The sequence below is a fragment of the Onychostoma macrolepis genome, chromosome 15 (genome assembly GCF_012432095.1).
Source record: "Onychostoma macrolepis isolate SWU-2019 chromosome 15, ASM1243209v1, whole genome shotgun sequence".
NCBI lineage: Eukaryota > Metazoa > Chordata > Actinopteri > Cypriniformes > Cyprinidae > Onychostoma > Onychostoma macrolepis.
In genome coordinates, this window is record NC_081169.1 from 30,995,142 (window position 1) to 31,013,843 (window position 18,702).

Consider the following 18,702-nt stretch of genomic DNA (forward strand, 5'->3'; position numbering starts at 1 on the left):
AATTGTTTGATCAAAGTTATTGCTAGGGACGGTTCAGTAGTGGCTGATATCGGTGGGACGTGTCATAGTATCTCTACTAAATTCTACACCCTTGAAATTTAAATAAAAGCTGCTCATGCTATATGTGTGTGTTGGCTTGTATCATAATTAAAATGCAGTGGTTTATAATTTTAAATGGCTAGAGATATTTCTTTGTTTATTAAATGTTTAGTTCTTGTAGTAGAGGCACTGCCTGTTTTTGCAACAACAACAAAAAAACACTATAAACTGATTGTTTTGGTGCATGGAAACTTAAATCCGTTGTGTTTTTCAGCACCGGTCCAGTAATATGAATCATTAGTTTCCTGTCCACGGTCATCATTAAGCAAAACAGATTTACACACCTGAAAACAACCGTAAAAAGTCTTTATTCAGTAATCATTCCGTTTGTACTCTGTAAAAACACAATCTGTAATTTTAAGACAGTGCAAAGTTGATTTTCTCAGATCAGAATCATCTTTAGATGAGTGAAGCAGCTCGGCTCGGATTTACAGTCAGAACCACACGGTCCAAAACCACAGACACAGAAGGCCACAGACGGACACAAACGCAGAGAACAGAGAAACTGCACCGGTACAAAAATGCATTGAGATTTGTAGGGCAGGTCTGAAGCGATTAACACGGCGATGAAGGGAGGAGCTCTGGCAGTTTGACTGGCACATTCACTGTCCTATCAGCATCAGTTCTCGTATGAGGCTCCTCCCACACCGTCTCTGACTGGCAGGTAAACATATTCAGGTAGCGAGGCCTCTCATTGGCCGATACCCCCAGTGCTGCTCTGTGATTGGCTAGTACAGGGACTCGATGTCTGTCCATCAGAAGACGTAGATTTTGTCTCGTTGAACCGCGTCGAGGTCGTCGTCCATCGTGAGCAGAACCTGAGACCACAGACAGACAGATGAGTGTTTATTTGACGTGATTTTCAGTTGTCTTTGAGTCTGACTGATGTTCTGGACTCACCAGGAAGGAACCGAACATGGCGATGGAAGACAGGAAGTGCCAGATGTCGTGATCGTCAAAGAAGGAGAGCAGGATACACTCACGGTTGTGCTCACGAGACTCAGCTGGTGTTTTCTGGAGACACAGATCGATCAACATCACTGCACACAGGTAACACTAGGGCTGCTCGATTACGACAAAAATCATAATCACCATTATTTTGGTCAATATTGCAATCATGATTATGAGTGGGCCATATGACCAAAACGTCATTTGAATGATTTATTTAAAGATAGCGATATATATATATATATATGAATAGTCTAATGTAACATAAAACAGCATAAGCTGTAAGGATTAACCTTCATCTGTTACTTATTAAAGCTAAAAAAGAAGCTCAGTCAAGAGCAGTAAGTGATTTTGTCTTTGTCTTTTGTTGTTTGATTAATATGAAGAACAGTCGCAGCAGGAATATTAGACTGCTGTCACTTTAAGAGCCGCACGGATCCAATTTACTGTTTCACACGTATTTTCATTCTCAACTGTTTACGTTCATTTATTACATAACCGACGAGGGTTTACGTGGGACTGCAACTATGAATGTTATACTTACTTTTATTTGAAGAGCAGCCTGAAGCTAGCTTTAAATTACAATGTAAGAACCAAATATAGAAGTGAAACTCCATTATTAATAGCCAGTAAATAAATTAACCAAATAATGCCAGTGATTTTACAGCTGGTAATTGTTTTCCATTCTTCAGCTTTTGGCAGGTAAGAAGTCGAACACTGAATGAAAGCAAACACTTTAGTGCTAAACTTCAGTAAAATGGGTAAACAAGCATCCAACTTTATTATAAATAGAAACTTGACTAAAATAGTTTAAATGATTAGACCCGAAGCATCATGAGCTGGGATTGATGTAACGCTCAGAAGTTATTTAAATACATGACTGTTCAGAAGTTTGGGGTCAGTAAGATTTTTTGAAAGAATTTTATTCTGTTCACTAAGGCTGCATTCATTTGATCAAAAATGTTAAATATTATTACAGTGTAAAACAGCTGTTTTCTATGTGAATATGTGTTAAACTGTAATTTATTTCTGTGATGCAGCTGTATTTTCAGCATCATTACTGCAGTCTTCAGTGTCACATGATCTTCAGAAATCATTCTAATATGCTGATTTACTGCTCAACAAACATTTCTGATTATTATCAATGTTGAAAACAGTTGTGCTGCACAATATTTTTATGCAAACCGTGATATTTTATTTTTCAGGATTCACAGATGAATAGACAGTTTAAAAAAAAAAAAAAAAAACTTATTTGAAAAAGAAATCTTTTGTCACATTTTAAATGTCTTTACTGTCACTTTTGATCAATTTACTGCATCCTTGATAAATAAAAATATTAATTAAAAAAAAAATATTTCTGACCCTAAACTTTTTGAATGGTAGTATACATATAACAAATAAAATTCACGGACAAAATAGGGTAAAGTGTGTGTGTGTGTGTGTGTGTGACGCACCTGCCATGTACTGAGACCCTGAAAGAAGAAGAACAGAGCGAATCCCCAGACCACAGCGGTGAAGAGAATACACACCAGAGCCAGACACTTGATTCGCTCGCCGCTGCGCAGCTGCACACAACAGTTCAAACACAAATAAACACATCTGAACGAGACTAAACCTCAATTCAATCACCGGAGCACAAGCTCCTCTCACAGAAACCACAGGACAGTTCTTCAGATCCGGCCCTCGAGGGCCACCGTCAGTCAGGGCCGGATCTGAAGAACCCTGCGGTGAGGCGTCAGGACCACAGGAAGTAGATGATGATGTCATAATGAGAGCGGCACCTTCATTATGATGTAAAAGGCGAAGTAGAGCAGCAGGTTACAGATAGCGATGGCCAGCAGGTACGAAGCGAAGTCATTGGGTCGTTTGATGAGGCCGTACGCCGCCCTGAACACACACACACACACAGGGGTCACGCATGTGCTCGTATCATGTGACTGAGAGATGCGAGATGATGATCAGTGTTACTCACAGTGACCAGTTCACAATGTTTCCCATCACCAGCAGAACCATCCGATCCTACACACACACACACACACATCAGAGAGATTCACTGCGACAGCTGCACGTATGTGTGTGTGTGTGTGTGTGTGTACACGTTTTTGTGACAAATGAGGACATAAATTTGTATAATAACAAGGGTATGACAGGTATTACAAGGAGAAGGTGACTTTTCAGGACATTACTCCATGTCCCCACTTTTCAAAACGCTTATAAATCACTCAGAATGGAGTGTATTGAACATCTGAAATAGCAGAAAGTCTCCTGTAAGGGGTAGGTTTAGGTGTAGGGTTGGTGTAGGACAATAGCACATACAGTAAGTACAGTATAAAAACCATTATGCCTATGCGATGAACCCACTGTTCACGAAAACAAACGTGTGTGTGTGTGTGTGTGTGTACTCACAATGTACATGGGTCCACTGCACTGCCGAATACAGTCTGTGTAGATCACATTCAAGATCCTGCGCAAGATCCCAGAGTCTGAAACACACACAGCATCAGCTTCTCCTGCTGAATATGTCAGACATGTTGAATGTGTGTGTGTGTAAGAGTGTGTGTTTTCATGTGTGTAAATGAGCGTGTGTGTGTGTGAGTGTGTGAGTGTGTTAGTGATGTGCGGATGAGCTAAATCGTCACCCGAACCCACAGCTTCAAATAAATGATCCACCCGGTAACCGCCCGCACCTATATTTTTGTCTGATTTAGATAACCGACCCGATCGTCACATTCAGGGTTCGTGTGGTCATGAAAAACCTGGAAAAGTGGAATTTTAAAACAGCAATTTCCAGGCCTGGAAAGTTTTGGAAAAATAAATAAACCCAGAAAGTTTTGGAAAGGTCATGAAAATCTATTTCACAATTCTCTGTATAATAGAGTTATGTTTAATTAGGTCCTGAATTTTGGTGAGGGATTGTGCATATATCCCATTACTCACTCCCGCAGCTTTCAACTTTAAAATGAGGGAAATTACTGCAAAACATTTATTCAATATAGCGTGTAGGTTAGATGAGTGAATCAGATCAGACCAGTCCTTTGAACCCAGCGCGAGTGCTTCAGCTGCACTGCGTCCTCTCTCTGACCTTCTCTTCACATCAGCGCATCTAGAGCTGCACGCTGCGATACAAGACTTCAGCTCGTGTTTCGGGACAGTTGACAGAATTGTCAATTTCCTAATCGGTCATTGTTGCATCGTCACAAAAATGTATTTTCACGTCTTTTTTAGCCATTTGGTACTCGCGCGCTCCAGAGGCGCTTTACTGTGCGCTCGGTCACAGCGCTGCGAGAACCACACTGAGTCTGCAAGCAAAGCTTGTTGCGCTTAAGTGACCAAATACACACAAAATGACATCACAATGGTCGTCCTGGAGTATCCTCATAAGCACTGTCGGTTTTGTCTGAAGTTAATGTAAACAGTTGTGAATGAAAGCGCATGTGTATCAGTATTGGATCCGTGAAACAGGTGTTGTGACAGCAGCCTAATAAAGCTGCCGTCTGTCATTAATGTTAATCAAACAACAAAAGAGATCCCTCACTGCTCTTGAATAACTAATGTTTTGTTGAATAACTTTAATATGTTAATTTACAGTTTATTCAATTTCTGTAGCCTATTTAGAAAATGTAGTTAATATTTGCATCATTAATGATTTATCTTATCCACCTGCGACCCACCCGCAAATAATCAGAATGCATTTTTTTTATTACCCGACCCACCCGACCCATGGATTATCCGCAGCGCCCAGGGATATAACCGCCAGTGTGTGTGTGTTATATGTATGTATGTATGTGTATATGTGTGTGTGTGTGTGTGTGTTATGTGTGTAACTCACCGAGTCTCCAGCGGCCCATGTAGTAGAGCTGTGTGCTCAGCAGCATTGTGGCCAGTATGTGTATGACAGAGAAGATGATCCAGAACACTGTGTTACCCTTACCAAACACCTACACACACACACACACGCACACACGCAGGTTAGACTCATCTCAGAAACATTCATGGTTTTTCTACCAGGTTAATGATAGTTTCTGTCTCCTAACTGCCTGTTGACCCCTAAACCAACCCTCATAAAAACCTGCATCACTAGACTGAAATATAAACATGATTTGGCTGATTTATGAGATCATACACTTGAATACAAAGGCGTGTGCCTGTGTGTGTGTGTGTGTGTGTGTGTGTGTGTGTGTGTGTAAGCTCTCACCACTCCCAGCACAGAGAAGAATATGACGGCAGCCAGACAAGCGTAAGCGGAGTAAGCACTGGCGTTGATGTCCGGGTGTCTCTTCTGATACAGCTTCAACATACACAGTCCAGCAATCATATACATGAACGAGGTGTCTGAAACACACAAACACACAAGATACACAAGATCAGAGATTCCCAAGCTTTATTATCAGCCAAACCCCTTTGAGCTAAAATACTTACTTGAAGTCACCCAGAGATTTTAAGTTACAGTTAACATGAAATGAAAATCCACTCGTCTATTTTCTAAATGCATTAGGAACAAATACATCCATGCATGTTTCATTTTTTTCTTTGTAATTTTTTATCTAAATGTCATAACCGGATCTTCTCTCTGGTGACATAAGCACTACAAACATTTAGTCTTATAAACTCCGCCCAATATCGCACATAATTATCGTTATCGATAAAATCCCCGAAAATAGAGATATTTTTTTGTCAATATCGTACACCCCTATCTGAACTATAAACTTTCATCCCTGTATTTCTGTGATTATATGAATGACTGTAAGACAGAAATAATACTGTGTAGTTGAAAAGACGCTGTTTCTTATCTAAACACGTCTGCTCTCTCTGTGTCAGCGGCAGCACAAACACAGATCTGAATGTTCCGGTATGACTCTCTCAAAGGTTTAATAGACACAGGTGAATCATGCCATTGAGAAATGAGATCGCGATCTTTTAATCGTGCAGCTCTAGCCTGTGGTACATGAGCTTCTTCGCACTCACCGAACTGGAAGTTGGTGTAGTTTGGACAGACGTGGTAGCAGGCGCTGAGTAGCCCCTCCATCATCAGCGCAGTGCCCATGGCGTAATACAGGCCGAAGTGCTTGGGAATGCCACACTCCTGAAAGACAAACAGCTGATCAGAACATGTGTCTGAAGTGCTGCAGAGTCTGAGTGGATATGACGCTTGTGTTTGTGTCTCACCAGCGCTGTGGTGTCGTTGCGCTCGAGCGCGCGGTTATGAAGGATGTCTCTCTGTAAGACGATGAGCAGGAAGAGCAGCCCCAGCAGCACATAACCCAGGTTACTCAGGATGTTATTGAAGGAGCTGAAAACATCACAACACTCACATTTACCTTGTCCTTGTCCTTGATGCTGTTGGACTGTTTATTATCCACTAATTGCTTCAAAAATTCAATTCACGTTTATTTGTATAGTGCTTTTCACTATACAAATCCTTGCAAAGCAGCTTCACAGAAAATTAAAGTTTCTACATTATATTTAGGAGTAGCTTATCAGTGGTGACTATGTAAGGGTGATGTCCATATGGCAGAAATGTGACCCTGGATCACAAAACCAGTCATAAGGGTCAATTTTTTGAAATTGACATTTATATAGATAGGACAAGAGATTTGTCTGAGATTTGTTAGGATAGTACAATGTTTGTCTGAGATGCAACTATTTGAAAATCTGGAATCTGAGGGTGCAAAAAAATCTAAATATTGTTCAAATGAAGTTCTTAGCAATGCATATTACTAATCAGAAATTAGGTTTTGATATATTTACGGTAGAAAACTTACAAAATATCTTAATGGAACATGATCTTTACTTAATATCCTAATGATTTTTGGCATAAAAGAAAAATGTATAATTTTGACCCATACAATGTATTGACTAAATATACCTGTGCTGCTTATGACTGCTTTTATGCTCCAGGGTCACAAAAAATGTACAGTAAAAATCATGTAGTTAATTATATGTATTCAAATAGACAGTGAACACTATCAACAGCAATGATTATATGTTGCGACCAAATTTATAGCAAAATTAGGTAGTTTTGTATGAATGTCTGAAGAATGTGCGCACACACACACACACACACACACACACACACACACACACCTTAGTGCTCCAAGAGGGTGTGCACACAGGAAGTTATAATAGCAGATGTCTTGGTTTCCTGTGACATTTACAACCTGTCAGAAAATACAGAATAATAGTCATCATGAAGTCCAATCAAGACACGGCATGAGACACAAACAGAGATTTCATACCGTCTGATAGGTGATAACCAGCTGAATGACAGGAAGAGCGTAAAACACTGCGATCGTAGCGATGTTCCTGCAATGAAAACACACACACATCACAATCACTGGAGGTATAAAACAAACACGCACGCACACTTCCTGTCCTGACCCGTGTGTTTGAGACTCACCAGAAGTAGATCTGGTATTTCTTGCTGAGGATGCGTTTGTCTTCGAGCCAGATCAGAGACGCACAGGAACTTCTGTGAAGGGCAGAGATCACAGTAAATAAACACACACACAGTTATAGTTGTGTTTTTCGGTAGATCGAGCACCTTCGTACGGACGATGTTTTTGTCCGAGTCGATGTCGGCCAGCGTGTCGTAATCGTCCTCTTCTACTGAACTCAGAGACTCTTGTCGACTGCGGCCGACGCTCTCTAAGGAACGCTCTAGAACGCAGAAAAAACACTGATCAGCAGATTTCAGATTTATATCGCCATTATAGATGGATCACTGAATGAACTCCTGAAATAGACGCTGACATCATTCATTAGACTACATGCAAAATCTTTCAGCAAATAGGGCACCTGATTTAGTCCTTTGCATTTATGCATTTAATAGACAAATACAATTAGAGAAATTATAATTTCTAGGGCTGCCCCTAATAGTCGACGAGAAGAGACTCGGTTAACCAAAATTTTATTAGCCGCAGAAAAAATAAAAATGTATAATTTTGACCCATACAATGTATTGACTAAATATACCTGTGCTGCTTATGACTGCTTTTATGCTCCAGGGTCACAAAAATGTACAGTAAAAATCATGTAGTTAATTATATGTATTCAAATAGACAGTGAACACTATCAACAGCAATGATTATATGTTGCGACCAAATTTATAGCAAAATTAGGTAGTTTTGTATGAATGTCTGAAGAATGTGCGCACGCACACACACACACACACACACACACACACACACACACACCTTAGTGCTCCAAGAGGGTGTGCACACAGGAAGTTATAATAGCAGATGTCTTGGTTTCCTGTGACATTTACAACCTGTCAGAAAATACAGAATAATAGTCATCATGAAGTCCAATCAAGACACGGCATGAGACACAAACAGAGATTTCATACCGTCTGATAGGTGATAACCAGCTGAATGACAGGAAGAGCGTAAAACACTGCGATCGTAGCGATGTTCCTGCAATGAAAACACACACACATCACAATCACTGGAGGTATAAAACAAACACGCACGCACACTTCCTGTCCTGACCCGTGTGTTTGAGACTCACCAGAAGTAGATCTGGTATTTCTTGCTGAGGATGCGTTTGTCTTTACGAGCCAGATCAGAGACGCACAGGAACTTCTGTGAAGGGCAGAGATCACAGTAAATAAACACACACACAGTTATAGTTGTGTTTTTTCGGTAGATCGAGCACCTTCGTACGGACGATGTTTTTGTCCGAGTCGATGTCGGCCAGCGTGTCGTAATCGTCCTCTTCTACTGAACTCAGAGACTCTTGTCGACTGCGGCCGACGCTCTCTAAGGAACGCTCTAGAACGCAGAAAAAACACTGATCAGCAGATTTCAGATTTATATCGCCATTATAGATGGATCACTGAATGAACTCCTGAAATAGACGCTGACATCATTCATTAGACTACATGCAAAATCTTTCAGCAAATAGGGCACCTGATTTAGTCCTTTGCATTTATGCATTTAATAGACAAATACAATTAGAGAAATTATAATTTCTAGGGCTGCCCCCTAATAGTCGACGAGAAGAGACTCGGTTAACCAAAATTTTATTAGCCGCAGAAAAAAATAAAAAAATAAAAATCCACATCGGCGAAGTCACGCTGATCGTTAACGGCTGGTCTATGTGGTAATACATTGAGCAGGACATCCAAATGCTCGTCTATCATCGACCTCAAATATGGCTTATCATCTGAAATATGTAATTTGCAGTAACTTTACATGGCCGCTCAATCTAATGTTAAGCTAGAGAAATGTGCGCTATTCAGTGTCTGTGTGGAGTGTGAAGATGAACAGTAGCTCACTGCAGGACAGACGGAGGCGCCGCTCACTTATAATACTCACTAATTTTTGCTCATTCAGATAAGAGTAATACATCTTTCAAATCTGTAAAGACTCTACATTTATTTGTGTTATTACGTTTATTTTTGCACTCACAATAACAACAAAACATTGCGCTTTTGTGAAATAATGAAAGCAACAGGATGCACTTTCTGCCGTCTTGGTCTCTGTGAACTTGAGCATGAAACTCCGTGTATATCTTTGCCTTACAAACATTAAAAATATATCTATAGAGAGCGAAATGTCTACTTTCAAATGAACCAATTCAAATGTAAAACAGATATTCTCAGATTATGTAATAATGTAACATGCATACAGGCGCATCATTACTGCGGAGATGACGAGTCAGTGTCGCTGACTTCATCTCTTAAACCGAAAACAAAGAAAGCACTAGTTTAGCAATAAATTATTAAAATGTTAATGCAACCTCCTTACTGTTTTTCTCTGACACATTCATAATCATTACTTCTGCCGGTGTGCCGTGGCAAGCTTTATGCATGTGCATGAGCGCTTATTATATGTAGGCTATTAAAGGCTCATTATTATGATTTTTATGGTTTATTAATAAACGTGTGATTAGTCGACTAATGCTTCAAATGAACGACTACTAGTCAACCAGAAAAATCTTTAGTCGAGGGCAGCCCAAATCATTTCCAATGCTTTTCAGGACATCAGACCAATATTTGTGGGATTCTGATTTTGGATTGGGTGGGATTTCATATGGAGGTGCTGATTGGCTGATTTATAAAGTGGGTGTGTCACCAATGCGGATGGCTACATGATGTGCTGTGATTATTCGCCGTTTAAAAGTCTCCGATCCTAAGTGGTAAAAACACACCAATCAGAAAGTAGAGCACACCAGACAGCCAATGAGAGGGCAGTGAACTGGCAACATGAACATGAATATATTCTGTGTGTGTGTGTGTGTACCTATGTATCCGTAGTTCCCATCGGCCGATGCTAAACTGTCAGTAATCGCTTCAGAGCTCAATGTGCTGCCGTTATCAGCTAGAGAAACAGCAGACAGATTAAAACACATCTGACACAGAAAGAATCAATCGGAGTGAAAGCTTTCACAAACTTACCAAATGAACCGTATTCATACGGAGACACTGAAGCCTTTCCTGAAACACACACTTTGAGTTACATAGATGCTCGTGAGTGTGTGTGTGTGTGTGTGTGTAACTCCATCTAAACCTTCAGTACTGAATATCATACACAGTTCAGTTACTTACAGGAGTGACACCACATTTACACGAAATCCACACAGAACTGATCTAAACAACTAGTATAATAGTTTTTAATATTTCAAACACTGCTGGCATTCATGTTTCTTTCTACAGAGATCACTCGATCGTTCAGCAGAGTCACTCCTGTGTGTAAATGAGGCTGTCATGCCCAAAACTGAGATTAAAAGATGTTACTAATCACTTCTAAACAGGAGTGTGTTAGTGCTGGGTTAGTTTACAGCAGTGATGTCACAACTACAGATGTGTACAGGAAGTTCCCGTAGAGAGAGAGAGTTTGTGAGCAAATGAAAGCAGGAAGCATCGTATCTTGCACACACACATACACATAAACATACACACACACACACACACACACACACACACACACACACACACAGTGAGGGACAGCATGCAAATAAATCACACACAGATCTTACCCAAGAGAGACGCTAAACACACAAAGATGCCGAAAATAAAATAAAAGAATAAACACTTTAATAAAGTCACTCATTACATTAAAGACATGAATAATTCTGTGATCTGGATTAATTAATAGATTACAGCTAACACTCCTACAGATGTGTGTGTTTGGTTACCTGTCTCAGCAGGTGAGGTGTCAATGTTCAGAAGCCCCTCCCTCTTCCTGTTCATCCTGAGACAGACAGAATATGATTGGCTGTCATTTAATCGTCACACATCATCATGAAAACCATTGATTACTGGATTTATTCAGTGTCGCTGGGATCATGTTTCAGGCTCAGAGCAGCATCTGTGTCATAATCACTTCAAACAATGTCCATACCTCTTATTCTCCAAACACGCCACGAGAAACGTTAGCAGATAGAAGGACAGGAAGATCCCCAAGCAGAAGAGCATCCCCATCACATACACCTCCGCTAGAGAACAACAGAATGAGCCAATGAACTGATGGACGGATGAATGAATGAACGACCGAGTGAATGTGTAGTGTGCTGCTTACAGTTAATGGCAGGAGAAACAATCACATCCAGAGTTTTACTGCGATTCCCAGCATCCAGCAGCTCATCTGAGGAAACACACACAATCACATCAAACAGGGATTCTGATTGGCTGCAGTACAATAACACTGTGCTCTGATTGGATACAGTACAGTAACACTGCGCTCTGATTGGATGCAGTACAGTAACACTGCGCTCTGATTGGCTGCAGTAGTAACACTGTGCTCTGATTGGATACAGTACAGTAACACTGCGCCTGATTGGATGCAGTACAGTAACACTGTGCTCTGATTGGCTGCAGTACAGTAACACTGTGCTCTGATTGGATACAGTACAGTAACACTGCGCTCTGATTGGATGCAGTACAGTAACACTGTGCTCTGATTGGCTGCAGTAGAGTAACACTGCACTCTGATTGGATACAGTACAGTAACACTGCGCTCTGATTGGATGCAGTACAGTAACACTGTGCTCTGATTGGCTGCAGTAGAGTAACACTGCGCCTGATTGGCTGCAGTAGAGTAACACTGCACTCTGATTGGATACAGTACAGTAACACTGCGCCTGATTGGATGCAGTACAGTAACACTGTGCTCTGATTGGATGCAGTACAGTAACACTGTGCTCTGATTGGATACAGTACAGTAACACTGTGCTCTGATTGGCTGCAGTAGAGTAACACTGCGCTCTGATTGGATGCAGTACAGTAACACTGTGCTCTGATTGGCTGCAGTACAGTAACACTGTGCTCTGATTGGATACAGTACAGTAACACTGTGCTCTGATTGGATGCAGTACAGTAACACTGTGCTCTGATTGGCTGCAGTAGAGTAACACTGCACTCTGATTGGATACAGTACAGTAACACTGTGCTCTGATTGGCTGCAGTACAGTAACACTGTGCTCTGATTGGCTGCAGTACAGTAACACTGTGCTCTGATTGGATACAGTACAGTAACACTGTGCTCTGATTGGCTGCAGTAGAGTAACACTGCACTCTGATTGGATACAGTACAGTAACACTGTGCTCTGATTGGATGCAGTACAGTAACACTGTGCTCTGATTGGATGCAGTACAGTAACACTGTGCTCTGATTGGCTGCAGTAGTAACACTGCACTCTGATTGGATACAGTACAGTAACACTGTGCTCTGATTGGATACAGTACAGTAACACTGTGCTCTGATTGGATACAGTACAGTAACACTGTGCTCTGATTGGCTACACAAACCCGGTAAGAGCGGGTAGAATCGCAGCGGTCCTCCGCACGCCTCGTCTTCAGTCTTCACCACCACCACCACATAGAAACTGTTACTGGGGAAATCCTTCTTCTGAAAGACACAGAACACATCCTCACACAATAATAATAATAACAGCAGTGCACTGATTCTGTGTGCTGGTGCGCCCGTCCCCGTCAATCAAACAGATACATAAACATATTTCAACCATGTTTAATTAAAAATGCAATGTATGCATGTAACATTTTAGTTACATGACCTCAATGCCTGACTACAATATTACATGAAAAACAGTTTCAGTGATGGTTAGGCGACATAAAATGTCATTAGCGTAGTTCAAAAACATTTACATAAGTGGAAAGCTCTTGTGATGAGCAGTGTGTGTGTGTGTGTGTGTGTGTGTGTGTGTGTGCGTGTGTGTTACCTGCACTGTGATGGCGGCTGTGGTGGTCATAGTCTGATACATTCCAATAAACGCCACATTATTATCCAGATCATAAACTGGACACTGGACAGACCGAGAGAGACAGACAGACAGATATCACTCTATGCACATCTGACTGACTCTGATATGTGTGTGTGTGTGTGTGTGTGTGTGTGTGTTTCTCTCACCTGGATGTCCTGTATTGACATGACTGAGCAGGGGAAGTTCTTCTGTGAGTTCACCTTCACAATCACTGTGTCCACACCATCCGGAAACATGTACTTAAAGAACTGCACACACACACACACACACACACACACACAAAGTCATTACACTGACTCAATCACTGCAGGAGATCTCTCTGTGTGTATAAATCTATATTTTGGGGGCAAGAAGTGAGCTGAACCTGACAAAACCTCCTTTTGGAGAGGTCCTCATTTGCAAAAAAATAAAAATAAAAGTAAATTGAAGTGTTTTAAAATGGAAAAAATGCAGAATGTTTTCTTTTAGGTTTAGTGTATTGGTTAGTGTTCAGTGTTTATAATTAGCTATGGTATTAGTTTATTATTATTATTATTATTATTATAATTATTACTATAGCTATAGCCATGATAATTAGCTATTAGCTATAAATCTAGGCAATGCCCACATTTATAGAGATAAGTAAACGTTTGTGTGTGTGAGTGTGTGAGAGAGAGAGAGAGAGAGAGAGTCATCTGAAATAACCCACATTATTCATATTCAAGATTGAACTGGTCAAAAACAGTTCTTCAGACTCATCAAAATCTGTCACAGATCTTCAGCATATTTGGGTCAGATGATCAAAAGTGACGCTGATCTGTAGTAATGTAGGTCATTTTGATAAATTCACTCACATCAGCAAATTTAATGGCAAAGCAAGGCGGTGTCACAATGTACTGAAACAAACTGTGGTCTAAAGCCGTTTCTTGGCAATGCTGGTGCTTTTGAAATGAATCTGAGTGGTTGACATTATTATAATGTTCTGAGGGTGACAGCGACCCCTGCTGGTCAAAATCTGCCCTGAAACCAGAGTTCAGCTGTCCTGTGATTACCTCAAGTTCAAACCAATAGTTCACCCCAAAAAAATGATCATTCTGTCATTAACCTTTCTTTCTTCAGTGGAACACAAAAGAAGACATTTAGAAGAATGTCTCTGTGTTTTCTGGCAATACAGTGGAACTTTTCCTTTTTTTCAATTAAAAATAAAACAAAATTTCTCACAGATTTGGGTGAACGGTGCCTGTAAGTAGTTTGTATCTGCGGCTGCGGTGTCTGGCCCTGCATTCACATTTATCATGATTCTTCTGTCATTATAGTAAACTACACACAACACAATGATGATTCCATGAACAGGCCTCCAGCTTCACTTCAGCTGTATCTGTGACTCAGATCCTTCAGAAGCAGGATGTCAAACACACACCTGTTTGCTCTCTCTCTCACACACACACCTGTCCGGCTGTAAACTCGCTGCAGGACTGAGATCAGAGGATGTTCATTAGTGCCAGATGATTCACGGACTGCTCTGAGATCAGCTCTGCAGCGTCTCTGACACTCATCTGATCTGAAATCAGTTCTGTGAATCTGAGAAGATAAACCACCTAAACCCATGAAGAAAACACCAGCCCCAGTGACTGAATGAGTGTGTGTGTGTGTGTGTGCGAACCTGTGGTTGGGACGGCGTTGCATTGAAGCTGAATTTCTTGTCTGTCCTGTGAAGAGAAAAGAGAAGCATGACATTCCTAAAGATCAGAGCACACGCCCTTCTGATGCAAACAGGACACTAAACAGCTTCAGGCCACTGAACGGCTCTGGATGAGGGCTGCACGATATATCGTTTCAGCATCTGTGATATTCACATCGCAGGACGTGTGACGTTTAGTATACTGATCGTTATATTTATACTGATTGTTTTCTTTGCTCACACACAGACACTGTGTCTACACCGGACACGACAAAGCGACCTTTGCACATCATTTGAACTTTGTGTCAGTACGTCATAAACAGAACGTGGCAGCATCGCTGATTATAATGTGTTCTACAGTATTTTGTCGTCCGGTGTAGACACGGTGAGAGCCACGCAGATGCACATGAATTCTGTTCACTTCCGCGTCTATTTGTCTGTCTTTTGTTCCTCAAAATGTTGTCGAAATGCATGTTTCTGCAAGTAAACACAGCTGCGTATGGCTCAGGTGAAGGTAAACAGTTGAGAAAGAAAACGGATGTGTAACAGTATATTCACAGCAGTTTAATGTCCCCGAGGCTTTCTGTGTCTTGAATGTTAATCAAACAACAAAACACAGAGAAAAATCACTTTTGTAGCTTTAACACAGATTTATTAGATTTAATTTATACAGTGAAGACTATGCAGTGTCATTTTACATTTGATTATTCAATTTCTGTACCTGAATACTGTTAGACTTACCTGAAAAATATAAAGCACTGTTTATTTCATTTGTATCTTTGTTCTATTATATTTATGTTTGTAATTTGTTTATTTTCTATGTGGATTTACCCACCTACAAAATCAGCCCAATCATTTACAAGTCATCTGGTTAATCATTTTTTTCATATCGCAATATATATTGCAGAAAATCTAAATATTGCAATGTGATTTTTTCCAGTATCGTGCAGCCCTAGTCTGGATCAGATTAAAGTGCAGGGAGTGATTGCTCAGTGACTCACTGCAGCGTGAAGCTGTCCACACGACTGACGCGCAGCTGATAGTGGACACCAGCGCTGGACAGCGTCGACACGTCCACGTAGAAGAACTGCGTCTCTGCCACGGCTTTGGTGGGCGGCTGACACAGCGTACGGCCCACCTGTGTGTACTGATACTTCCTCTGATACCTGCAGAGAGAGAAAACCCTCATTCACATCCTCGTACAGGGCTTCTCTTAAACACATAACTAAAGGAGCAGTTCACCCCAAAACGACAATTCTGTCATTAATTACTCGCCCTCGTGTCGTTCCAAACCCGTAAGACCTCGGTTCATCTTCAGAACACCAATGAAGATATTTCTGATGAAATGTGAGAGTCTCTGACCCTCCACAGGCAGAACACAACTGAAATGTTCCCAGACCCAGAAACATAGTCAAACTGTCCATGTGACATCAGTGGCTCAAATTCAGTTTCGCGAAGCTATGAGAATACTTTTTGTGTGCAAAGAAAACAAAAATAACGATTGTAAAATTCGGTCGAGCCACTGATGACACATGGACTGTTTTATTGATGTTCTGTTGAGGTTATTGAGGTCTTACGGGTTTGGAACGACATGATTGTGAGTAAATGATAACAATGTTCATTTTCAGTGAACTGTCCCTTTAAAAAAAATACAGTGTGAGGACTAAAAAGCGTTTATTGCTTTATTTGTGCTGCTTATGCAAAAACAGAAGTTCATGAGGAACTGAAAGATCAAAGTTCACACATGATTAAACAAATCATCACATCAGAGTCCAAAATTAACCCTGACACCTGATTATCATCTGACTCCAGCAATATTTCATATACACACACACACACACACACACACACACATATATATATATAGTTATTATGTAGTGAACTGTATTAAACAATGTACACTGGCATTGTATATTATGAATATTGATGGCTCCTTGACAAATTGCTTTTGTTCCTCATTTGTAAGTTGCTTTGGATATGTATTCATTTCTAATTTAATTTAACACTAGTTTATGTTTTAAATTCACCATAATCCATAATAACACTTTACCTCATATTTAGATTTTTTGTTGTTATTTTTGGAGACTGATGAAGTCAAACACACATTTGAGCATGTCGCGCTCACTTTGATCAGGTTATTATGGGATGTACTCACAGGCCTCTGAGGATGAGGGGAACCTGGAAGGACAGAACGGCCTGCTTCTGCCGGACCACGAACAGAACCGGACTCTGAGTGCTCTCCGACAGCAGCTCCACGGACACACGCACACCCTCCGTCTGAGACACAGAGAGAGAGCGTTAGTGCGAGCGCCTCAGGTGTTACTACAGTGCTCAGTGCTGTGATGGACTCGTGCCTTGTTTCTGGAGACGGTGTGGTTGTAGGAGTAGATGGTCTGGTTGTCGCTGGTGACCATGTCGTCATACGTCATGTCGAACTGAGCGTCTTTCTGGATAACCACGTTAGCGCCACACGACTCCAGCATCAGGACCAGCAGGACCGGACAGAACCGGACGGAACCGCAGCAGAACCCCAGCATCCTGGATCCGTCATCAGCCTGAGAACTGAAGCAGAAGACCAGCGGAGTGAGTCTGAACCAGCAAACACATTCTCTGCATACTCGCCATACTCCACCGCCCAGAGCTCCCAATACCTACCATAGTTCTGTGTTTCTGAAAGAAGTCTCTGAAAGGCTGCATTTATTTGATCAAAAATACAATAAAATTGTGAAATATTATTACGATGTAAAATAGCTGTTTTCTATGTGAATATGTGTTAAACTGTATTTATTTCTGTGATGCGCAGCTGTATTTTCAGCATCATTACTGCAGTCTTCAGTGTCACATGATCTTCAGAAATCATAATAATATTCTGATCTGATATTCAGTTATTATTGGCACTCAATTATTAATGCTAGTACCCATTTATGCTGCTTAATATTTGTGTGTAAATCGTTATATCTTTTTTCAGGATTCTTTGATAAATAAAAAAAAAAAAAAATCAAAAGTAAGTGAATCTTTGGGACTAAATTAGATTTCAAAATATATTAAAATAGAAATAAGTTCTTTGAAAATGTAACAATATTTCACAATATTACGGTCAGATCAAATAAACGCGGTGTAGATGTGCAGAAGAGACTTCTTTCAAAAACCATTAAAAAAATCTCAATATTCGAGTTAAACTCATGTTAAACAAATTAACCGATTTCTGTTGTCAATAACATGATCTAAACATTTGTAATTATAATAAATGAAAACAACAGATTTTTTTCTAATAAATTAATGAAATATTAATCTACAACATTTTCACCAAAGACCATAAGAACCATGTATATTTATTATAGTAAAAACATTTGTATTAAGAGTGGCTGTATTTACAATTCTACACTAACCACCACACTCACATCTCACAAGCATGCATATACATACATACATATATATATATATAGATCACACACGTATATCTATAATGTCATAATTACACATATGTCAGTATATACAGTGTAATCAGCATACAAACACACTGGTTCTGTCGGTGAACGTTAGACTGACCGTGTCTCGCGTTAAGCTCGTTTTATCTGCCGTTAATGCGTGGGATCCGGTACAAGCACATTCTAACACACAACAGCGCTCACCAGAACACACAGTCCGCCGTTAAACGGATGAAACGCGATCCGGTTTGTCCGTGTCGGTTCCGGTCCGCTCGCTCTCGCGCTGCTGTGTTGATACTGACAGGACGCCGCGTCGCGTGACGTCATCGCGCACGCGTCGCGTGA

At 40.6% G+C, this 18,702-nt stretch overlaps 1 protein-coding gene across 1 annotated transcript; it reads right to left on the minus strand.

Moving 5' to 3' along the window:
* Window positions 1–388: 388 nt before the first annotated feature.
* Window positions 389–18,684, minus strand: sidt2 (SID1 transmembrane family, member 2). Its single transcript, XM_058799444.1, has 28 exons — window positions 18,572–18,684; window positions 17,284–17,518; window positions 17,085–17,206; window positions 15,931–16,095; window positions 14,912–14,957; window positions 13,416–13,517; window positions 13,228–13,311; window positions 12,797–12,896; window positions 11,568–11,633; window positions 11,391–11,484; window positions 11,185–11,240; window positions 11,026–11,037; window positions 10,445–10,483; window positions 10,290–10,367; window positions 8,701–8,816; window positions 8,554–8,627; window positions 8,393–8,459; window positions 8,241–8,314; window positions 6,214–6,337; window positions 6,013–6,130; window positions 5,243–5,379; window positions 4,877–4,985; window positions 3,454–3,530; window positions 3,020–3,066; window positions 2,829–2,934; window positions 2,502–2,612; window positions 1,000–1,113; window positions 389–917 (listed from the first exon to the last, which is right to left on the minus strand). Exons 1-28 carry the CDS (start codon window positions 18,682–18,684, stop codon window positions 855–857), a joined length of 2,649 nt encoding a protein of 882 aa, XP_058655427.1. The 3' UTR covers window positions 389–854.
* Between the last annotated feature and the right edge of the window lie 18 nt (window positions 18,685–18,702).

Bases quoted from the DNA above. Each gene is read 5' to 3' on its own strand.
- sidt2 (XM_058799444.1), bottom strand. From the start codon at position 18,684: ATGACGTCACGCGACGCGGCGTCCTGTCAGTATCAACACAGCAGCGCG. The intron at 13,518-14,911 runs GTTCGCACACAC...GTGTGTGTGCAG, and splicing joins CAACGCCGTCCCAACCACAG to TTCTTTAAGTACATGTTTCC. The intron at 6,131-6,213 runs GTGAGACACAAA...TTTGTCTTTCAG, and splicing joins GCAACGACACCACAGCGCTG to GAGTGTGGCATTCCCAAGCA.